General features: G+C 37.3%; 1 protein-coding gene across 1 annotated transcript; it reads right to left on the bottom strand.

The window, feature by feature from the left end:
• Positions 1 to 251: 251 nt before the first annotated feature.
• Positions 252 to 1626, bottom strand: LOC102985876 (protein CDV3 homolog). The gene is made up of 2 exons (XM_024119901.2): positions 1301 to 1626; positions 252 to 345 (listed from the first exon to the last, which is right to left on the bottom strand). The coding sequence occupies exons 1-2, from the start codon at positions 1618 to 1620 to the stop codon at positions 252 to 254; spliced, it is 414 nt and encodes a 137-aa protein (XP_023975669.1). The 5' UTR covers positions 1621 to 1626.
• Positions 1627 to 16607: the final 14981 nt, after the last annotated feature.

Below are 16607 nucleotides of genomic sequence, written 5' to 3'. Positions count from 1 at the left end.
AAAATCCCCCTAAATCCAATACACATAAAGAGCAGTTGTGACACTTTAAACTTCCACAGTGCAATAGGGCTGATCCCGTATAACGAGTGGTCTGCATCAGTTGTAGATCCAGCAGAGATTAGATAGATGATGGATGGCTGTCCGTGATGGTTAGCTGTGGTCTAGTTACTTAGAATGGTTAGCAATCACCATTCCTTAATTGTACTGTGTGTGGCTGCTTTTCTGATTCTCAAGCACAGCATGCTGGTTGTCTAGCTAAGTTTAAGGGCCTGGTTTTTTGAAACCTCATCCCTACCTCTAGTTTTGTGTCTTACTACTTCAAAGCTCTTCTCCATTTCTTTATCCCTAAGGGAAAAGAAATGTGATCAGTAAATATTTCTTCTTCACTAGGTTGTTTTGAAAATATCCTTCCTTGAATTAAAAAAAAAAAAAAAAGCCACCCCTTAGAAAAATCTTGAGGAAGCGACAGGAGGGGGAAACTGGTTTATAAATCCTTATCAAAACCATTTTTAAGGCTTCAGTTGAACAGAAAATATAGAATACTGTACTGAAGCTCTACAGTCCTATTTTCTGTGGTAGCAAATCTGCTGAATACTATTAACTGAAAACCTATTTTGGGACCGACTTCAAGACAACTGGAAAGTTAAAAAGCTGTATAATGACATGGTGATTCCTTCTAAGACTCACTTTTACTCTTAGCAAATAATAGACAATACATATCTCTTTTTTTTTTTTTTTTTCCGTTACGCGGGCCTCTCACTGTTGCGGCCTCTCCCGTTGCGGAGCACAGGCTCCGGACACGCAGGCTCAGCGGCCATGGCTCACGGGCCCAGCCGCTCCGCGGCGTGTGGGATCTTCCGACCGGGGCACGAACCCGCGTCCCCTGCATCGGCAGGCAGACTCTCAACCACTGCGCCACCAGGGAAGCCCTAAATCTCTTTCTTTATGCATAAAGTAAGGACAACAATTTCCTCATTCAAGTAAAGTTCTACTCATTATTCAAAGACCTCTCCACACTTCTACTTTATGGGAGTGGGTCAGATAAAGATGAGTGTGGTGAATCACTGTAGGACAGAGAAGAGGAACAAGTCAAAGTGGAGGTTTAAACTCAAGCCAGCTGTGCTCTCAAAGAGGCTAAAAGGCTGGGATTTAATTTAAGAGCCACCCCCCAAAATTTCCATTTGATGTCATTTACATTTCTTCCCATTTTATTTACTTTGTAAAAAATTCATGTCCCTAAATAAGATGTGGATGTGCCATATGTGGTCATTTAACTCCAGGTAGCATTCATTTTAAATACCTGTTCTGGCTTTCTACATGCTTGGCAGTGGACTGCAGGGGTGGGAACTGTGTATCACTGTAGATTTCTAGTGGTCCTTGTGGTGCTTTCCTTGCTGTGGTCAACCTGACCCCAAGAGGCCTATACACGCCTCTAGTCATTGTCAGTTCTGGGGTTTCTGTAACACCTACTGGAGCAGGAGATGCTTGTACGGGAGCTGTTTTATTCCAGGCACCTGAAGATTTTTCTACATCACCACCACCACCTCTACCTTCTTCCCAGTTATCACCTGGATCTTCTCTTTTTTCATTTTCATCTTCTTCCTTTTCACTTATTTGCATTGCTTGAACTCTTAGACTGCTGTAATAACCTCTTTTTGCTCAAATTCTTTCCACTAATCTGCATCCTTTGTCAAAACCTTGGTGGCGGCCCCGGGGCCCATGGCCTCCCTGCCTGCGGTCCTGCTGCAGCCCAGTCGGGTCCCTGCGCCCCATCCTTTTGTCTTTATGTCCATTTGTCTTTATGTCACTTTTTCATATTCCCACCTCAATTAAGAGAAACTCTCATTCATGGAGCAATGGCTAAATCTCCACCTCTTTGCTACTCGTAGTCATAGAACTGTCCAAGTATCATGTGACCTGCACCTTGGAGAGGTAACCTACCATGAGCTGGAGTCCAGTCCTAAGTTGTTCAGGTTAAGAAACTCAGCTGACTCACTAACTAAATCTTGCTTATTAACTGAGGTGCTATGATTTATGCATTATAATAATGTGAATTTATCCTGTTATTATTTTGAATCAATAGTATGGCATCATATCAAAGAGACTTTATTATACTAACATACCAAATATAGTGTATAGAGTTGTAACTGAGATTTCTAAGACCCCAATGAGTATAGTATATAGAAAGTACAGTGGATTAGAAATAAGGAGGCCTAACATTCTTATCTGAGTTCTGCTGATATTATCTATGTGTATTTGAGACTAATTGTTTAAATTCTCTGGGCCTTGACAAGAAAGAGAAAAGAACTAGAAGGCACACCCATTCCTTTTTAGAGTATGCTCCAGAATTTGCATGTATCACTTCTGCTCCTGTACCTTTGGCCAGAGCTTAGTCAGTTGGTCACATGTAGCTGGAAAGGAGACTGGAGCATGTAGTCTGTAGCTAAACCTTGTAGAATTTATGACTAAACGAATTGGACTTTTGCAGGACAACTAACAGTCTTAGTCATTTTCCCCTTTTATCAGGAAAGTAAATGCTCTCTCAGCACCTTCCTTCCTCCCTCACCCCCAGCAGATTTCTGCTTAGGCTGGAATTGGCTCATATGGTCACCTCTAGAAGCAAGGAAGCTGAGGAAACAGGAAACAGAATTTACATGATTGGCTTTCACCAAAGGTTTCCAAACTTTCATGGTTCACAGCTCCCTTGGGATCTCAATAAATATTTTCATGGTGCCAAAAGAAATACGTAAAAGTTCTATTTACAACTTAGTAGCTGTTTGAATAAATTATGCACATAAATTGAAAGAAAAGTAATACCTTTTTCATTCTTAAATAACCATGTGTTGTTAATGGGTATTACCTGTGGGGTATTCCATAACTTCTCAAACATTGGCATCAGGTTGGATAGTGCCATTTCTCGTTCTACATGCTTTTCGTGGCATACTTTCTTTGTTTTTTAGTCACAGCAACCACTGAAAATCCAGTTTTGCAATGATATGGCATAGTTTAAAGGTATGTAGTGATCGCATATGAAAACTGTACCCTAAGCTAGTAGTACGTGCTGTCCAACAGATGTTGAGTCCCATTGAGTTTCCCTTGAAAATTAAAATATGCTATTCCCCTGTGCCCAGTGAGTTTACTCTGGCACCCTTGGAGACTGGGCACACAGTTTGGGAATCATGGGTTTAAACTAACCATGATCCATTATGTGGGGCTGGACATATTGCTCCCCGTACAAGAATCAGGTTTCTTTTAGAGAAGAAGAGAGAATGGAAATTGTTTAGGAAACTAACAATTTCTGCCTCAGTCTGCCCCAGCCAGACTATATGTTCTTTTAGAACAGAGGGCATGGCTGTTTTTTCATACTGTTTTGTGTGTAGCACAATTCTAGGTACTTAGAAGGAGCTCAGTACATATTTATTAATTGCATGGAGAAATGAAGACTATGTGGTTAACAGTATGGTTGATTCTATCAACCATAGAATGTCAGGTTATAGGAAATTTGTTGTCTGTACGGTAAGCCTCTATGTAAATTCAAGGGCCTGGACCATGGCTTCCTCATTTATTAAGCTCAGAGCCCAGCGATATTGTAGGTGATAGAAAATGTTTGTTCAATGAATGAGTGAATGTCTCAGTGAGAGCTAGTTCAGTCTCCAAACCCATTACAAAGGAGTTTCATTACACTGATAATGAAAAATGCTTATTAGTGAGCTCTCAATATAAATGCCCATGCTGGCTGCCAAGAAAGAAAAATAACCACTCCATCTTATCACTAGAATCTAAGGCTTTCGTTTGTTACCACAGTCACCACTAGAAAAACTGACAAAAAGAGAAAAGCAGAACTTTTTTTTGAGATATGAGAAGGACTTTTTCTGCAATGGTTTACATTGTCAGCAGCTAAACTGTTTCACAATTCAGGATCATAAAGACTAGAAAGTGACTTTTTAAACAAAAGCCATGAAACTTTATAAGTATGATAGCTATCTGAGCAAAATTTGTCTTTCTCCTCTTTCTTGTCTCAACTTAAATTTATTTTTCTGTGTTTTCATTGTTTTTGCAAGAGAGGAAGTCACTGAAGCTCTTTGCCCTTGGCTTCCCTCTTAGTAAAGTGTATAACTCTGACACTCTATAGAAGAATGTGCATGCGCTAGCATGTTAGTTACGTCTACATCTAAAAATTGTCTATGATTATTTGATTTTTCTAGTCATATATTTAGAAAGTTATTTATGTATCTGTCTCTATCACTAAATCAAAAGTATTTTGAAGGCAGGTTCTATGTCCTTTTCATTTTGGATCTGGTACAGAGTAGGTACCCAGTATATATTTGTTGAATTAGTACACTATTTCTTATGGAGATTTTCCCAAAAGCATTAAGCAGTGCTTTGTTAAATACTCAGTGTGTGTATGTTTATTTTGTGAGAGGCAAAACCATCTCTACTTTAACTCCTTCAGTATTCCTATAAACTAAGAAAAATCAGAATTTATTTTCATTGTTTTGTAAATGGAAAAATATAATTATCTTTAATGTTGGATACCAAATCTTGAATTTGTATTATGAAAGAAATAAACTAGTTAATATATTTTAAAACCGCTTTTTAAAAATATACACGTAAATTTATTTATTTATTTATTTTTGGCTGTGTTGGGTCTTTGTTGCTGTGCATGGGCTTTCTCTAGTTGCGGCAATCGGGGGCTACTCTTCGTTGCGGTGCGTGGCCTTCTCATTGCGGTGGCTTCTCTTGTTGCAGAGCACGCGCTCTAAGCGCGTGGGCTTCAGGAGTTGTGGCTTGCGGGCTCGAGAGCACAGACTCAGTAGTTGTGGCACACGGGCTTCACTGGTGTGCGGCATGTGGGATTTTCCTGGACCAGGGCTCGAACCCGTGTCCCCTGCATTGGCAGGCGGATTCTTAACCGCTGCACCACCAGGAAAGTCCCTAAAAACCCTATTTATTTATTTATTTATTTATTTATTTTCTCTCAACATCTTCATTGGAGTACAATTGCCCCACAACGGTGTGTTAGTTTCTGCTTTATAACAAAGTGAATCAGCTGTATATATACATATATCCCCATATCCCCTCCCTCTAGGTCCATCCACCTCACTACAAATAACTCAATTTCGTTTCTTTTTATGGCTGAGTAATATTCCATTGTATATATGTGCCACATCTTCTTTATCCATTCATCTGTTGATGGACACTTAGGTTGCTTCCGTGTCCTGGCTATTGTAAATAGAGCTGCAATGAACACTGTGGTACATGACTCTTTTTGAATTATGGTAAAAACCCTTTTTAAATAGAAGAATATTTATTCTTTTGTTTGTTCGTTAATGATTTTCTACCAATGTAATAAAAGCTTTCACTGAGCATTTACTAGATGCAGGTCAATGTCCAGGTGTCAGATTCATGCTGCAGTCAGTTTTACAACCTTAAATTTTATTTTATTTATTTTTTATGTTTAATGAGAACTTTTGCAGTTTACTCTCTTAGCAACTTTCAAATGTGCAATGCAGTATTTTTTTTAATTGGAGTAAATTTTATTTTTTAATGCATTTTTATTTGTTATTTTTTCTGAGCACAAAAGAAATACATATGCTCATTGCAAACAATTTAATCATTATAAAAGTATTTAGCAAAAATACCAGAGATAACTTCTGTTGATAGTTCAGAGTATATTCCCACAATTTTTTTCTGTGGATTTATATACACATAATAATATTGTTACAACTTTGAGGTGCAACCTTTTAAATGAAATTGAATCACAATGCGCACCCTAGTTTGCAATTTCTTTTTTTTCACATGATGTATCTAAACTTTTAAGTGTAAAAGATTTTTCAACTAGTAAATATAAAATTTCCTTAGTCTGTTTAATTGCTAGATCTTGCTTTTAAATGTTGACAGTACCCTATACTCTCACTTTGAATTACTTGTCACAATTGTAATTTGAATTATTATTTATAAAATTTTAGGTTTTATACCTGTCTTCCTAAGTAAATTGTACATTCCATGCCTAATGCACACTACCTGAAACATACACACATAACAGCAATAGATGCTATGAATGAATGAATGAATGAGTGAATGATGGGATTCTATCTCAAGACTTTCTTTACAAGGCTTGTGTTCTTACCACATTTCATACTGCCTCCCCTTAGTGGTTTTTTTAATATGTTTTGAGAATTTTCATATTCTTGTTATTTATGTTTACATTATTTTTAGTTTTGTTTAGTTTGTTTTAGGTCAATGTGAAAACAGAGAAATAAGCATTTTAGATATTCAGAAGTATAGAAATAATAATTACATAATGATAAAAATAATCAGCATTTTAAACCTGTAAAGTTATTGGAGCTTACTACTTTTCAAAATTAAAAAGACAATAATAGGGGCTTCCCTGGTGGTGCAGTGGTTGGGAGTCCACCTGACAGGGCGGGGGACAGGGGTTCGGACCCTGGTCCGGGAGGATCCCACATACCACGGAGCACCTGGGCCTGTGCGCCGCAACTGCTGAGCCTGATCTCTGGAGCCTGCGGGCCACAACTGCTGAGCCCACGTGCAGCAGCTGCTGAAGCCCGTGCGCCTACAGCCCGTGCTCTGCAGCGGGGGAAGCCGCCGCGGTGGGGGGCCCACGTGCCGCGGTTAAGAGTAGCCCCAGCTTGATGCAACTGGAGAGGGCCTGTGTGTGGCAGCGAAGACCCAACGCAGCCATAAATAAATAAATAAATAAATAAATAAAATTTTAAAAAAGACAATAATAAACATTCACAGAGCAGCTTTATTTCAATTTTCTGACATATTTCTTAGCCCATTCTCTTTCTACTCATTCAAGAAGAAAAAGTTTCTAAACTAAAATAATTATATAAATTAAATGATAAATGGCAGAGACTGGTAGTTATCCCCAAGTAGTTTTTCCCAGGTTCTAGAAGCTCAGATTTGTGACCATTTGCAGTGGACATTCCATTTCCAGCTTGCAACCAGGCATGGCCAGTAGCATGCAAAAGGAAGTGTCTTGTGGCAGTTTTCATGAACATTCTTCAGGAGAGAGTGAGGTGTAGGCCCCTTTACTCTTGTCCTCTGACCCTTTTCCTGTTTGCTCCTCTGGAATGTGATGCTATCATCTTGGACTATGAGGTTGAAGCCTTGCAGTTCAGAACATCAAGATGCATGGATCCTGAGTTCCTGGTGGCACTGGTCACCATGCCAGTCATGAACCACTTCCTGGACATTTCTATGAGACAAAAATAAATTTCCATTTTTATTAAGCTATTGTTTCTGTCATTTTCTCCCAAACTTAATCTTAGCTAATACAGATATTGAATCTGGAATTTCTAAGATCGTCCCTATAAGCTTGTTATTGGCCACGCATAACCAGCCCCTACCAATAGCATTTCATCAAAGAAGCCATATGCAGCATTACTCCCTATTTATAGATTAAAAAAATAAGGACCAGAGAAGTTTCAATTCAGATTCTAGGTCCAATGTGCTTCGTAAGAGATTGCATTTACATACTAATTGACAAGTAATAAGATAGAATACAAGTCAATAATAGCCTGTTTTTGTATACAGTTCTGTTATTTGTTTCAAGATATTACTCTCATCTAGTTCCTCAACACCACTCTTAAACTAGGTGGATAAATGACAAAACTGAACCCCAGAAAGTGTCATCTGCACAAGGTAACAAAACTAGACAGTGGACTAATTTCCTGGGTTCTAGTTCTTTATGCTTTTCATCATACTGTTCATCAATTTTTTAAAGCCTCATCATAAAGTATATTATTTTGCATTTCATTAGCCAAGTTTGAGAAATAATTTTTTTCATCTTCATTGTAGACGACAGGACGTCCTTTTCACATCCACATGTGCACAACTGAGAGAAGAGCATGAGCATCAGAGAAGATTTTTTTTTTTTTTTTTTTTTTTTGTGGTACGCGGGACTCTCACTGTTGTGGCCTCTCCCGTTGCGGAGCACAGGCTCCGGACGCGCAGGCTCAGCGGCTATGGCTCACGGGCCCAGGCGCTCCGCGGCATGTGGGATCTTCCCGGACCGGGGCATGAACCCGTGTCCCCTGCATTGGCAGGTGGACTCTCAACCACTGTGCCACCAGGGAAGCCCAAGAGAAGATTTTATTGTGTATTAAATAAAGGTACTGTTTTTCTCTCCCTCTGAGAACGAGAAGATATTGGAAGAAAGAGTAGATAAAAATATACCTGACTTAAAACACTCTCTTGTTTCAAGAAAACAGTAGTATTAATTGCTACCTATACTCTTGACCTAGCTAATGGGTAATGATGTATCATTTCCAGTCCCAAATGTAAAATAGATGGCTAGTGGGAAGCAGCTGCATAGCACAGGGAGATCAGCTCAGTGCTTTGTGACCCCCTAGAGGGGTGGGATAGGGAGGGTGGGAGGGAGACGCAAGAGGGAGGAGATATGGGGATAGATGTATATGTATAGCTGATTCACTTTGTTATACAGCAGAAACTAACACACCATTGTAAAGCAATTATACTCCAATGAAGATGTTAAAAAAAAAACAAAAAGTCAAACAGTACTTTCACAGACCGAAACAATATAATCCTAATTGAAAAATCCACATGCATAAAAAACCCAATTGCTGATTTGAGCATCCTAGCTAGTTGAAGCTGAATTTTTTTAGTGTGCAATTTGCATTTGGGTTCATGCCCTGGTGCACCCAAATTTCAGTATTATTCAGTTTCCTGAGGAACCCATATACGGACAACCTCAGTGAACAATTTTTCCTCCACTTCCTATATAATTGTTTAGGTAACTGCTCCATATTGCTATTGGTGTAGCCTTAGATCATCAGAAGGATAGTCCATATTTAAAAATAATCTGACCTTGACCTCTTCTCCAATGCACTTTAAAAATAAACCATTCTGGGGGGTCTCTAATAGTTTCTCTTTTAATTTGTCTGCTGTTCTTATTGTTTAGTTTACTCCTTTTTGCTTGTGTGGGATAGGGACTGAATGTTGATTACTGAAAGCTTGGATTCCTTCCAGGCGTTTATTCTGGGACAGTTCTCAGTCTGTTAGCACTAAAACCTACCTATTGCCCTGTCCTACCCTTTCCTACCCATAATATGACATACACCCACTCGTTTCCCACCATGTAGTGGGAAGGCTGGAAGTTCTTTTAAGAATCTCTGTAAATTTAAGTATACCTAGAATATTTCTGGATAAACATAAATAAGGCCCGGGGAACTTACTAAGGATAATAAAATTAGTTACTGTACTATTTTTTTTAAAGGAAATATTTTTAAACCACTTCCTTGCAGTTCCATCATTAGAGTTGCCTCTAACTAAACTTTCCCTAATAGTCAATTCTTTTTTTAAAAATTTTATTTATTTATTTATTTTTGGCTGCATTGGGTCTTCGTTGCTGTGCGGGGGCTTTTCTTTGGTTGCGGTGAGCGGGGGCTACTCTTCTTCAGCGTGTGCGGGCTTCTCATTGCGGTGTCTTCTCTTGTTGCGGAGCACAGGCCCTAGGTGCTTAGGCTTCAGTAGTTGCAGCACTCGGGCTCAGTAGTTGTGGCTCGTGGGCTCTAGAGCGCAGGCTCAGTAGTTGTGGGGCACGGGCTTAGTTGCTCCCCAGCGTGTGGGATCTTCCCAGACCAGGGCTCGAGCCCTTGTCCCCTGTATTGGCAGACGGATTCTTAACCACTGCACCACCAGGGAAGTCCCAATAGTCAATTCTTATACAACTTCCTTTTCCCCTTCTACCGTATGTAGTATTTTACTTAAATGACTTTTCCTGGTATAAATTACATTTGCTTTTTAGGGAATTGGGAGATGTAACTCATGGTAGTCCCCTGTTTTTTTTCTACATCCCACTATTCATTTGAGGGTCCAGATTCCTAGTGTTTTCACTTTCATATTTCCATGCTATGATAACCTGAGTGTAGAAAAGTTTTGAAATATAAATTAGAAGTCCTGAATGTTACCAGATAACTTTTGACCAATCAATGACCTCTACATTTCTTACTAGTAAAATGTATGTATAATAACTAGTAATCAAATGATCTATATGCTTGTTTGGGCTTGTCTAAAGTCAGAGAAACAGTGATTAAGTACTAGTAATTAATGCTAAAATAATTACAAAGCAAGGGATTCTCATCATTTAATTGGCTTGGATTGAAGAAAAGGAAGAACAGTTTTTTCAAATATTATCACATGAATAGTTTTAAAAAGCTAGCAACCTTTTTACTGAGTATTATAAGATATTTTTTCAAAATTTACCTCCGTAATTATAGTGATTTTTCAACAGCTCTAACAAAGTAGTTAAAATAAAACCATAATTATATTTAATTTATTAAAAACAGAAAGTAAAGTATCCTCTTTTATGAACCCTTGATTCTTTCCCTTCCTTGCAGACCCAGCTTCATTAGGCATAAAAAGTCCTGCAATTATTTCATATCCCCAAAGTTTCTACCCTCTCTGAATTGTTGTATATCTCATGTATCTTATGACACTAATTCTAATCCTTCTTATGTACAATGTTGTAATTGTTCTCTAGAATTTTTTTAAAATGCCTTTAGTCTTCTAAAGTGAATTTTAATTTGCTGGAAAAAAAAGGACTGTACACTCTCATTTACTCTCAAAATTTTATCTATTAACACAGAATAAATCTTAATAGATAAACTATGACTTAACTAGCTCTATAGTTCCTTGGCACTAGAATGTATAAACACAACTGATGGGGCAATTCATGTTAGTCTATGAAGTAAATAAGAAAGTTAGTTCTGATCAGTTTCTCAAAATTATATACTATTTCCTTCAAAAATAAACTTTTTCTTGACAAGTGTAACATTTCATGTAATCTACTGTAGGTTCAAAGCATAAGAATCTTTGACTTATGGAGAGGGAGGTAATAACTAAAGCTTTACAATCATAATATTTTACATTTTATAATGTCATATATTTTTCAAAATGTTTTCACGTATCTTGCAGGAGGTAGGCACAAAATATACTTTAATGTTACAATACATCATTTAATAATGAATATTAGGTTTTAGCTGAAATTCCTTGAGATCCAGTATAGAATGGTGGAAAACTAGAATCAAAATATCTGGGTTTGGGGCGTCCCTGGTGGCGCAGTGGTTGAGAGTCCGCCTGCCGATGCAGGGCACACGGGTTCGTGCCCCGGTCCGGGAAGATCCCACATGCCGCGGAGCGGCTGGGCCCGTGGCCGCTGAGCCTGCGCGTCCGGAGCCTGTGCTCTGCAACGGGAGAGGCCACAACAGTGAGAGGCCCGCGTACAGCAAAAAAAAAAAACAAAAAAACCTGGGTTTGAATCCTGTTCCCACTTACAAGCTGTGTGACCACTGTCAAGTTACTTAACCTCTCTGTATCTCATCTATAAAATATACATAATTATAATAATTGGTTGTAATCATAATGAATTAATACATATAAAACAGAATCAAGCCTAGAACTTAATTAGAACTAAATAAGTATCTTCTTTTATTACTATTTGGGGAAAATTTTAATGTATTATTTCTAAAACAGTTGAATTTAGATTTATTACAAGTTTTATATAAAAATGTATCAGCTGGGCTTCCCTGGTGGCGCAGTGGTTGAGAGTCCGCCTGCCGATGCAGGAGACATGGGTTCGTGCCCCGGTCCGGGAAGATTCCACATGCCGCGGAGCGGCTGGGCCCGTGAGCCATGGCCGCTGAGCCTGCGCGTCCGGAGCCTGTGCTCCGCAATGGGAGAGGCCACAACAGTGAGAGGCCCACGTACCGCAAAAAAAAAAAAAAAAAAAATGTATCAGCTGTAGTTGATACAATAATTTCATTTCTCTAACTACAATGTGAGAAGCATAAGTTTAATCACAGTGTCTTAAACTTTTCTATAAACTATCCCTCATCAAGCATATGGGACAATTTTTTATTATTTGCTCATAAAACACTTGATTTACTATATAATTCACTTTCTATTGCTGGATAAATATTTATTGGAACATATTCAAATTTGGTCTCTTTTAATTTGCTTTTCTTGCTAAACTGTCTGGGACAAGTTTTTTTTGTCAATTAAAACACATAAAAGTGAAGATATGTGTTACATATATATACATATATACCATCAAAAATATATCTTAGGAAAGGTATGAAATCTCTCCAATGTCACTCTATTTCTCCCAAAAGCACCCTTAAATCCCATTCTCCAGAGGTTTGCTACGTATTCTCCATGGTTTTTTATATAAGCATGGTGACATGTCCATATGCATGCATACATGGTACATTTTTTCTCAGAAAATAAGGATTATACCATGTCTAATGGTCTTTGTGGTCTCATGTTTTTTCTTAATCTATCCCATACATCTTACTATATTAATACATATAGATTTATCCTCATTCTTTCCTTTTCATTTTTTGGTGAAAATTCAGAACCATGTAGAAACATGTACAATTATATATGCATAGTGAGCATCCAGACATCCATTACCCAGGTTGAGAAAAAGAACATTGCCAGGACGTTGGAAATCCTATCAGCGCCCTTTGAAATGGCTGCAATTTTTATGTTTACCCCTTCATTCATTGAACCATTCACTTATCAATAGATACATAAGCTGTTCCTAAATTTTTGCTATTACTAACAATGTTGTAATGACCATGTTCTATTTTATTTTTACAATCTCATGAAACCATATCTGTAGGATGGATTCCTAGAAGTGGGATCACTAGGTAACAGGGCATGTACTTTTCAGATTTTAATAAGGAAAATTCCATTATCCTCCAAAAGTTTGTACAAATTATATTTCCATCAAAAATGTAAAGCTCATTTCCCCACACTTCACACTATCCAAAAGTTATTGATATCAATCTTTTACATTCTTCTAATCTGATTAGAAAAAATATCATATTTATTTTAATTTGTATGTTTTAACTGGTGAAGTTCAGCATTGTTTCATATGTTTATTATGTATTTGTACTTCGTTGATGAATTCCCTGTTTATACCCCAAACCCATTATTCTATTGATTTGTATATGTTTCCTTACTTATTTGTAGGAATTTTTTATAAAACAGATATATAAATCACCTGTCGGTTATGAGGCAGAAGGATTTTCTTTTGGGTGTAATTTAAAAGTTTTTTTAATGCATCATTGAATGCATGAAAGCAGACGTCTTGAGGTTCAAGAATGAATATTTAATAAACCATTTATTCACACTTCCATTTTCTCACAGTATCTTAACTTCTCACAACAAAGTTTATTTAAAGAACATGGAATTTTTTTTAACCTCTTTATTGGAGTATAATTGCTTTACAATGGTGTGTTAGTTTCTGCTTTATAACAAAGTGAATCAGCTGTATATATACATATATCCCCATATCTCCTCCCTCTTGCATCAAGAACATGGATTGTTGAATCTAAAATTGTATTTATCATTTTGGGTTTCCATTCCTCGACATGCACCTGCATTTTAAGTCATTTGCACTTAATTATTTTCATTTCTCATAGACAGAAGCTGTTAAATTGTTAATTGCTAAGAACATTAGAGTCTGAACTACTATGTATAAAATAAAAAAGCTACAAGGATATATTATACAACATAGGGCATATAGCCAAATTTTATAATAACTATAAATGGAGTATGACCTTTAAAAATTGTGAATCACCATGTTGTACATGTGAAACATATAATACTATACATCAACTATACCTCAAAAAAAAAAAAAGAACCTTATAGTCCATGGAGACCATTTTAGAGTTGTGTATCTAGTTTTCCAAAGAGGTAATTTATTACTATACTAAATAAATCACTATATAGAAGCTGCATATTCCTCAGTAAAGGGAAAGTTACATTAGTTTAGAGTTAAGACTTCAAATCGCCTTTCTTAAGGGTTTTTATATATACCACTAACCTTTTCTTGGTATTTTATGTTTCTTGAATCTTTTGTTAAGATTCAACTTTGGATGTGATGGAAAGGTGATAAATATCCTAGAAAAGCTGACAATATTTTAAAATTACTTGAACACTCTATTGTTAGTATAAATGAATACTTGCTCCTGGTAGAGAGGAAACTATGCTTGACTTTACCCTTACAAAAAGTCAGAAAAGGATGCACACACACTTTTGCAAAAGATATTAAATTAGAACCATAGATAATTTTTCCACTTTTCCTTTTTAAAAGTGTTTTATTTTTTTAATTGAAGTATAGTTGATATACAATGTTGTGCCAATCTCTGATGACATCTTTTCCTTTTAAATTTACAGATTATATACTTTTGAGAAGCAAGGAATATAGCATAATTGTAGCCTGGAGATAGGAAAGATATTTTGTCATTTGATAATTTTTAAAATTTAAAATTTCTAACTTGACTAAAATTTTATTTTGGCCTCTATCTATAGAAAAAAGGAAGAATAACATTTTGAGAAATAGGAAAATCTGATCTATAATTTCTTAAGATTATAATATGCTTGGGACTTCCCTGGTGGCTCAGTGGTTAAGAATCCACCTGCCAATGCAGGGGACACGGGTTCGAGCCCTGGTTGGGGAAGATCCCACATGCCACAGAGCCACTAAGCCTGTGTGCCACAACTACTGAGCCTGCGCTCTAGAGCCGGTGAGCCGCAACTACTGAGCCCACGTGCCACAACTACTGAAGCCCATCACCTAGAGCCTGTTCTCAGCCACAAAGACAAGCCACAGCAATGAGAAGCCTGTGCACTGCAACGAAGAGTATCCTCTGCTCTCCGCAACTGCAGCAAGCCTGTGCGCAGCAACGAAGACCCAACACAGCCAAAAATAAATAATAAAATAAAATAAATTAATTTAAAAAAAGATTATAATATGCTTGAAGGTAATTTCTTTTTAAATGTTTTAATGTATTTAATGTTTTTAATATGTTTAATATGTTAGAAAAGAAGTGTATTCTCTATTTTTTTAATCCTCCGCTAATTGTATTCTGTTTGTTGTTTAGTTCATATGCATGAAATAACTAAACCTTGGCAAGAGTTTTTAGCTGGGCTCAGCTTTTTGTAAGCCAAATGATTTTGAAAGAAATGGGCATTCTTTAGCTTCCAAAATGTTGACTCTGGATTCAGCAGCTACCAAGTAATAATAGACTACCCACTGACTTAAAGGTCAGAATCATAGAATGATTAGAACATCATGATTATGTGAAGAAAAAACATTGCATCAATTAGTGCCAAGTTTGAATTAGATTGCACTGTGACCTACTTTCCTTAGATTCATTTGGTCTCTATGGATGGAACATGTACCAGTATCCTCTGGAAACTATTAGTTATTTAAAATTTGAAGGTTTTAAAGAAATCGTATATTAATGAATCTTACCTTCCTGACAATACTAAAGGTGGTTAATTTGTCAACAGCTATGTGACATAAAGAACATTACAGTGTACAAAAACTAAGACAAGCAATATTACTGGAGCCTTGATGTAGGCAAGTATTATAAATTTCACTGATACTTATACAGGTTATACTGGTTGTGTTAGTTTGTATACATATATATAAAACGACAAATGTATATACATATACATAAAATAACAAATGTATTATATATAATTCAAATGCATACAATTCATCCTTTTAACATGAACAATTCAGTGGTTTTTAGTATATTCACAGTTGCACAACCATCACCAATATTTAATTTCAGAACATTCTCATCACCCCCAAAAGAAACCCTGCAACAATAACAGTCATGCACGAAAGCTGGTTCTTTGAGATAAGTCTCTGACTAAGCTGACCATGAAAAAGAGAGAAGACACAAATGCAGATTTTAAGGGGATAATAAGAGAATATCATTATCATCGTCATCATTATTATTAACAACTTTGTCAATAAATCCAAAAATTTAGATGGAATGGACAGATTCCTAGGAAAATATAATTCGCTAAAAGTAAAGAAAGAGAAAAAATAGGAAAATCTGAATAGTCTTATAACTATTACGGAAAATGAATTTCTGTCAGCGGCAACATCATTTACCTCTTTCCCAAGCCAGAATTAAAGGTGAGACTGCTTCCAGCTTATGTACTTCCTTTGTAGAAATCAGAAAAAGGCACTCCTTGCAAATGCATGTAGCTCCATGCCAGGGGACAGGACTTTGTGAACTAAGTGTGTGCTGGATGTCAGCTTCCATGTGCCCTTGTCAGCTAGGCACACTTAGTCAGTGAACATCCTATACAACTGTATGTGGCAGCCCTGCCTTGATCTTCCCCCTTTTTTCTCTTTTCCCCCAATTTGATTAATTCACAAATACTGCCAAGTATCTCCAAAGTATATCTTTTCCAGTCTTTCCACCTTAGCTTAGCCACCATCATGTCCCACCCTGACTACTGTACAACACCCTCCTGTCTGGTCACTCTGTGTCTACACTTACCTCCTCCAATCTATTCTCCACACAGCAGGTGAAGTGATCATCTTAAAACACAAATCCAGGGACTTCCCCAGTGGCGCAGTGGATAAGAATCTGCCTGCCAGTGCAGGGGACACTGGTTCGATCCCTGGTCCAGGAAAATCCCACATGCCACGGAGCAGCGAAGCCCACGCACCACAACTACTGAGCCTGCGCTCTAGAGCCTGCGAGCCACAACTACTGAGCCCGTGTGCCGCAACTACTGAA

The sequence above is a fragment of the Physeter macrocephalus genome, chromosome 4, assembly GCF_002837175.3.
Source record: "Physeter macrocephalus isolate SW-GA chromosome 4, ASM283717v5, whole genome shotgun sequence".
Taxonomy (NCBI): domain Eukaryota; kingdom Metazoa; phylum Chordata; class Mammalia; order Artiodactyla; family Physeteridae; genus Physeter; species Physeter macrocephalus.
This window is presented reverse-complemented; position numbering and strand designations above follow the sequence as displayed.